Source organism: Cyprinodon variegatus, unplaced genomic scaffold (assembly GCF_000732505.1).
Source record: "Cyprinodon variegatus isolate N-32 unplaced genomic scaffold, C_variegatus-1.0 Scaffold1119, whole genome shotgun sequence".
In the NCBI taxonomy this organism is placed as follows: Eukaryota; Metazoa; Chordata; class Actinopteri; order Cyprinodontiformes; family Cyprinodontidae; genus Cyprinodon; species Cyprinodon variegatus.
The window spans coordinates 189191-197031 of record NW_015151572.1 but is presented as its reverse complement, the minus strand read 5'-3'; the positions used below and the strand labels follow the sequence as shown (position 1 = coordinate 197031).

The following is a 7841-nucleotide window of genomic DNA, read 5'->3' as shown; positions in this document are numbered from 1 at the left end:
TTCTGACATTTTGAATTGGAAAAAGCTTCCTGGATGGAAGATAAACATCTTCAAACTTAGAAACAAAGTCCAGTGGATTGTTTTGAAATTTTTTGGACTGACTCTGACCTGGATGACTGAGAATCTTCACCTGCAGGTCTAACTTGTAATCTTTTCCTTCTCAGGAGGCGATGCGGGAAACGGTGCGGAGGAGAAACAGGCTGCTGCCCTGAGCAGGCTCACTGCTGTAGGGAGGAGCGCGGCCCTCCTGCCGCCCCCCTGCGGCCCCTCCGTGGCGCTCTGGGACGTTTTGACTAAGATGTCCCTCAGCAGCAGCCCTGCAGGTGGGAAAGGTGTGGACTCCAATGCGGTGGACACTTACGACAGTGGTGACGAGTGGGACATCGGTGTTGGGAATCTGATCATTGACCTGGATGCTGATTTAGAGAAGGACAAGTTAGAGATGTCGAGTAGTAAGGAGGGAGGAGGCATGGCGGCGCCCCCTGGTGCCGTGGCCGTGTTACCAGACAACATAAAGTTTGTCAGTCCTGTAGCCGCCATGCAGAGCAAAGATGGTAAATCCAAATCGAAGCGCAGCAAAAACTCCAAAGAAGGTGGAAAGACGTCAGTCCTGGAAGCAGCTAAGAAGGAGGCTCAGAGTAGGACCCAGGGAGACCTGAACCCCGGTGCTGCTCCAGCTAAAGGAGCTGATGCAAAGGTAGGTAAAGCCTCCCGCAAAGATGCGGCGTGTGGCAAAAGCAAGAAGGAGAAATTGGAAGCTGCCGCCACGCGGATGGCGAACAGTGAGAAGGACTCTGTAGTCGCCCCTCGTAACAGCTCCTTTGAGAACCCGCTGAACCCTGACCTGAGCCCTGTGGACCAGTTTGGGAACCTGGCGCTGGACTCTGCAGGGATCGGCCAGGTCGTCACCATGGTGACGGAGGAGGAGGTGGACGAAGGCAGCGACTGCCGCAGCCTGAAGAAAGGTGCCAGCAGTGATAAGGTGAGAGAATCAAAGTCGTTTTTTTTTTCTATGTCTCTAAACCAGGGTGGGTTAAAACGACGCCTTCATACGACGTGAGTCTGTCTGTCATCTACCTCCTGCAGATGGAATCTCCTTTCTCATCCTCTGCTCCTCCTCCTCCTCTCCACCTCCTCGGTGCCGCTGCAAACAGCGGTGACATCTCCTCTCCATGCGAGCAGATCATGGTTCGCACGCGCTCTGTTGCGGTGAACACAGCGGAGGCGGCACTGGCGACCGAGCCGGAATGTCTCGGGCCGTGCGAACCCGGCACCAGCGTCAACCTGGAGGGAATCGTGTGGCAGGAGACTGAAGACGGTGAGCAAACCATCAACCTGCCTTCAGCATCCTGAGGAATCGATTTAGAACCGAACCGATGTCCGCTGTAGCTACCAGATCTGCTTCATGCCAGTGACGTTACGCTACACACCACGCCACATTAAGTAAAGCATTTTTGTTGCCCAGACAACGATAATTACATCACTCGGTGTCCGTGGGCCAAGTCAGGAGCTTCTGTAGCCTAACGGCCTGGTTATCGTCCCGCAGCAGCGTGTCTCAGTTATTTTTGATTTATGCCTAATATTGAAGCGTGGTCTCCGCTATGTTATTCCACGCCACAACGCCAGAGGGCCAATCAGGAACTAGCTGTGGGTCTAGATACGGCAAAGGCGGTGAGGAATTGGGGGCAAGTTTGTCCGACAACGGAGGGACATGATGGCGAAAAAGAGCGGGGATCCAGGTGAAAAAAGGCTCCCAGCGTTCTCGCACATCTCGCTCTTCTAGCTGGTCCATCTTCAGTCGTTTTCCTCAATGGCGGTCAGACAAACAAAATGGCCGGTAAGGAACTGTTATGAAATTGTAAGCAAACAGATATTAAAAGTAAAACAAGTGAAGTCTGGCACTTAACTTTGCTCGCGACTCGAGAATGGCTGAACGGAAAAGACTCCTCCTCCTCCTGCTGCTGCCCCCGCACCACAGTCAGGCCCGTCTTCATCACCCACTCAGAGTACCGCTGGTAAGCGCGCACACAGACTTTGTAGCTTGTCCGGTCAGTTAAAAATAGTAATTGTGAAATCCGTGTTGTAATCGGAAGCATACAAGCTAGTTAGCTTGAAAAGTAAATAAAGTTTCAGATGTGCTGCGTGATGATGCGTTCAGATTGGCTCAGTAAAACGACAATTAGGTTATCATGATGCGTTCAAGTGTAACGTAAAGAAAACGGGAAATTTTGTTTTTGGCGAGAAACATGAGTAATACAGTTGTATATTGCTCTTTATGTAATTAAACTACTGATGCCAACATTTATTAAAAATTACATTTAATTTAAAATACAATAATTTATTTGTTAAATATTTTCCTAATCACTAAAAACATGATGAAAAGTGACAGTAGACAATACATTAACCAACAATTGTGAAAATATATTCTAGTGAGTTTTATGTCATTTCGAAGTGGCCTATTACATTAGCCATGTTTATTGAAGGCTAGAAACGTTTTTGTTATGCTCACTTGTTAAGCAATAGAAGCAATACCAGTTCTGTTAAAAAAATTTTGTTGCATCGTCTTTCCACCAAATAACAGAAAAGTATCGATAATGGTATCGATAAAGACTCGGATCGATAAGCAGTATCGATAAAGGTATCGATATCAATAAATATTAACGATCCCCATCCCTAGTCAGAACTGATGTTTTAATCTAATTAGGACAGTTCCTCTCTGTGGATATACAGTTATAATCTTCATTTTGTACGTTTCAAAGATTTGGGAATAGAATGAGACCGGCGTCTTTCAGCTAAGAAGGAAGTGTAATATTTATATAAGGCTGGAGCCATAGATGTCTAATCATCTGCTATGATGTTAAATATGATGATGTGGCAGACTGGAAATGTATAAAATGCCTTTTTAACTGTTAACCGGGGCCACTTCCTGAGAGGGGAGCAGCTGCCCTCTGTATATTCTAGGCACTTTATCCGATCTCAGTAAGATTATAATTTCTATCAGAACTGTTGTCATATCTCCTGGTTATTTAATAAATATAAGTTATGAAGTGTTATTTAAAGTCATTATCGCGAGTGATTTCTTTAAAGGGAAAAGAACCGAAAAGGTGCATCCCCAGAGCCCCAAACAGGAAATAGTGTAGAGCAGATGTAGATCTGACCAATCAGAGGCCTCCTTTCTGCTGCAGCTCTCTAAAATTGTAGGTGAGCACAAAGTGTCTGTGGAAGGGGCGGGGCATATCTGCGTTAACTGCGACTTTAGACGCCAATGAAATGTCAAATAATAGCAAATATAGGAAATATGTTGAGACTCCAAAAGAGATTTGATCCTGAGGAAACGAGTGCAATACACTTCTTCCAAGTGGAGTTGCCGTATTGTGATGTCATAAGATGGGGCGGGGCCCAGAGCGGATCTGGTACCTAGGGCGGGATATTTTCAGCCCTTCCCTCCCCATCGCTGAAAACATGCACTTTCCATTCCTTTATAGAATGGATAGTCCTTTAGAGAATATCACAGGGCTCCATCTAATGATTATTTTTCAAATTGATTAATCTGTCTTTTTTTGATTGATAATCGGATAGCAAAAAGTTCCTTAAAGAAGATATTTTACTTAGTTAAAGAGACTTAGATTTGTCAAACCTAATTGTGATTTAGTATAAACAGAGTGTATACTGAGCGGCTCCCACAGAGAAATAATCTTTGAAGGCAGGATGGTAATCTGGATGAACTGACTGCACAGACCATGTTTTCAGGAGGACTTTCTCACTTCAAAATAGATTCAAACTACTTTTTACCCGCTGATCACAGCAAATATAGCAAAGCTGCTCTCTGGCATTGAACAGAGGAGCAGCAGAAGCATCAGACGCATCTGGACACACTTTACTGGACGTCTGAACTAAATCAGGATCAGAGATGAAGCAGCAGGAGCTACTTTGATGCTGAAATCACGCTAGATGTGGATGTAGCATTAGTGGGTAGTTTGCTCCACCCAGAACTCCTCCAGTGGTAAAGGTTTTGTTTCTCCTCGTTGAAATTCTGTAGAAACTCTTCAAGGAAATTTTGCTCTCTGGTTATTAATTGACTAATTGGCTAAATAAACGATAAATTAATTGATTTTCAAAGTCGTGGTTAATTCCAGTCCAGGACGGGAATGTCCTGAGATGTGGAGTCCCGTGACCTGCTGGTTGCTCGACGACCAGAGGAGGAGACCTAAGAAATGCATGATTTAAAGGTCCTAAGCACAGCCCTCGAAGTCCGCCGCTGGCCCCGCCCACTCAGAGCACCCAGTCAACATCTTAGCATATCTTAGCTGGATCTCGACCATTTCAAAAGATAAACTATATTCTATTATTTTCCATGTGAATCCCATATTGTTCATTCTTCTTTGCCTTTTCTATAAGGTGCTTTAAATCAGTCCTAGCTGTCTTTATCCATGCTGGCTCAGATCCTGACCTTTGAAAAAGGGGGCAGGGAAAGCAGAAAAAAGCCTTAGCCTCTCTGCATGCAGTTAGCCTAGCCTTGGAGCTAAACCAGCTCCTGGTAAATGATCCGTCCCTCTCTCCCTCCAACCCAGGACTCCACCTGTCAATCACTCACAAACCATCTGCACTGTGGTGGGAGGTGGTGAGCAAATACACTTCCTGTCACCTCAGGTCGTAGTTTCGCTGCACCCAGAGCTCTCCTATCCTTCTGTATTGCAGAGGAGCTGCTGCACATGTTCAACTTTTAATCAGAGGCAATGGGCAAAGATTTTTGCGCCCTAGAGTGTAAATGCGTCACTAATCGGACAAAAAAATGAAATGCACTTTATTCTTCAAGATTAAATATTTATCTTGCACATCTAAAAATTATGTTACCATATTTTGAAATATAAATTTTAATTTAAAATATAAAAACTGTTAGAAAGTGTTATTGTGCGGGGCGGCGCCCTGGTTCCCTCTATTGACCAGCCGCCTCCGGTTTATCCTCCACCAAGCTGCTCCACCTCCTTCAGATGCTCTATTTCTGTTGGCTCAAATGTTTCTTTTTTTTTCCTTTTTTTTTCTGCACTTATTTAAAATCAGAACAAATCTCAAAGCTGATGAGTTTCTTTTTTTCCTCTTTGTTTGGCTGAGAACTGACAGCCAGCTGTGATCGTTTATTACTGTCTGCTCTGCTCTCTGCAGGGATGCTGGTTGTTAATGTCACCTGGAGGAACAAGACGTATGTTGGGACCCTTTTGGACTGCACGAGACACGACTGGGCCCCCCCTAGGTATGCAGGTCCACTGATTTCAGCGCTTAGTCAACTTCTCCTGTTGAGTAAATGGACCTGGGTTATCCAGTCTTTAGGCTGCAGCATAAATCCGTTCTTCTTTGTTCGTTTTCTATGTCTGCTTCTGTCTCTTTGAACCTCAGCTGGTTTTCCTTGGTTGGAAAACTTTCAATCAATCTGGCAGAATGATCTGGTTTAATCGTCTCTGACATGTTGTGAATTAGTGCTATATTAATAACTGCATTGAACTGATCTGTAAACTCTTTCCTTGATAGAAAAGCTGACGGTAAACTAGCTCCACAGGCAGCTATCTCTGGGAAAGAAACAGTTAGGCTCCTGTCACACCTTGCAGAATTATCCAGCGTCTGCCTGACGTCCCAGAATCTCCTAAAACGCTGGCATATTCTGGATCTTTTTCTATTTTCGGCGTTTATACATAGAGTAGGGTTGTCAAAAGTATTGATACTCAAAAAAGTATCAATACTGAAAGGTTTTCTGCTGATATACTCCTTTTTTTCAGTATTGTTGCTGCCGTCTTCTGTGGTGCATAGTGGTGGATGCTGTTTTTTCAGACTGTTGTTTGCTGATTTTTTTCATTTTTCAGTTTCAGACTGCACAGCATTTTTCAAGGCTTGGCTTGGGAGGGACCCTTTATTTTTATTTTTTTAGGTTTTTTTTTATCTTGCTTGCTTTTTTTTGTGGCCTGCATCCTCCCTCTATTTTTTTTTTTTTTTTTTTTTTTATTTCTTGTATTTTTTTATTAATGAAAATATTTCTGTTGAATTTTAGAGTCTTTGTTTTTATTCTTGTGGTATCGAAAAGGGTATCGAGTATTGAATATTTTACTTAGTATCGGTATCGAGTTGAAAAGTTTAGTATCGTGACAACACTAACATAGAGTATTCATAACAAGTTCACAGCTTCTGTCCGACAGCCTAACCACTGCATATGATACGATGCACAAGCATCATTTCGTGGGCATCAGTTAAAGCTGCTCCCCTCATGCTGCCCGCTCCCCCAAAAAAAGAATAAATAAAACGCAGGTTTTTGGTGGCAGCAGATTGAGCGTCATGTCTGCTAGGAAGTTTGTTGGTGGTGGGCGTGAACGCAGGGAGGGTCCATCACCCTCACCTTCTGGCTCACCCTATGATGGGGATGAAGTCTGGAGGAGAACTGATGGTTTCCTCCTGTGAACCCCCTTTATACCCAAACGCTGCTAATACGCCATTATGCAGTAGCTGGAAGTTAGAAACACGTTCAGCGCTCGTCTGGAACACGTCAGCAGAGGTGTCAAGTAACGGAGTGCAAATACTTCATTATTGTACTTAAGTACACTTTCTAGGTATCTATACTTTACTCCATTACTTATTTTTCTTTCTACTTCTGACTTCTAATCATTACATTTTAACACAACTATCTGTACTTTCTATTCCTTACATTTTTAAAACAATTGTTACTCTTGGCTTCGGTTTAATGCAGAGGTCAGAGGATCCACCTGCTGGCTAATCTGGACCCAACCTGATTTAAAACATTTATAAATTACTGCATGTTGTCTGAGGACATTGTCTAAACGTCACTAGTGCCGCTTCTCCTGTTACCCTGAAATCCCACATCCTCCAAAGCAAAGCCTACAGCTTCCGCAGATCCTCCAGTATTGCTGCGCTCCGACTTATCCTCTGAGCTCAAGGAGAGCATGCGCGATATTATCATTAAATTCGTAACAAAACGTGCAGAAATTAACGCTTAATTTAATGACTTATTTAAAAAATCCCGATCAGCATCCAGCAGATGTGCGGTTTCTGCTGGAGATGAGAAATCTGCTTACTGGTCTGTTGAAGAACCAATAGTTTGCATCCAATCTTTTATATCTTAAATATATAAGAAATTTATGCTCTTATTGGTAGTTACCGATCTGTTGTTATTATATTTTATTTGACAAACCGGATCTTCTCGCCGTTCTTTCTCCTGTTTGGTGTGATTGCAATAGCGGATCCTGACCTGGCCGGACTGGAGCGGAGCCTGAACATTTAGAGGATGTTTGGCTCAACCTGCTGCTGTGAAGCAGGATTCTCCACCATGAACAGAATCAAAAATAAATCTGGATCCAGGCTCAAAATGAGCTCCTTGATATGTGCTTTAGAATGGCTTAGTCTCCATTCAAACCCAGGTTTAAAGACTTGCAGGGCAGCATAAAGCCCACTGCCAACATTAAGACCGAAAACAAGGAAGAAAATAACAAACGGTCAGTTCAGGTGTTTGAGAAAATATGGGAATCAGGAAATTGTCTTTAAACCGAACTGAACGATTGTTGTTCTCTACTTCAAAAAACAATTTAGATTTTAAAATGGAAACATTTTATATATATTTTTGTTTTTTATTTAAAAATTCAATGTATAACATAAATTCATAAACTTCTCATTTTATTTCAGTGTTAAATTCTGTTTAAAGTAACAAATCATTAAAAATGTCTCCAGACCTTTACAGGTTGATGGATTTTCTTTATTTAGACCTGCTGATTTTTAATTGGTTACCCCTGGTTTAATGTTTATAAATATTTATTTCACGTCATGTGTGTATATATATATATATA

At 42.9% G+C, this 7841-nt stretch overlaps 1 protein-coding gene across 2 annotated transcripts in view; it reads left to right on the top strand.

The window, feature by feature from the left end:
• Positions 1–7841, top strand: part of LOC107101594 (zinc finger protein 609-like) — a 33671-nt gene that overhangs the window by 15155 nt on the left and 10675 nt on the right. For both annotated transcript variants that reach the window (XM_015400576.1, XM_015400577.1), the window contains exons 3-5: positions 165–982; positions 1087–1318; positions 5164–5251. In XM_015400576.1, the coding sequence (XP_015256062.1) occupies positions 299–982; positions 1087–1318; positions 5164–5251 (1004 nt within the window). In that variant the 5' untranslated portion in view covers positions 165–298. The remainder of the gene's footprint in view (positions 1–164; positions 983–1086; positions 1319–5163; positions 5252–7841) is intronic.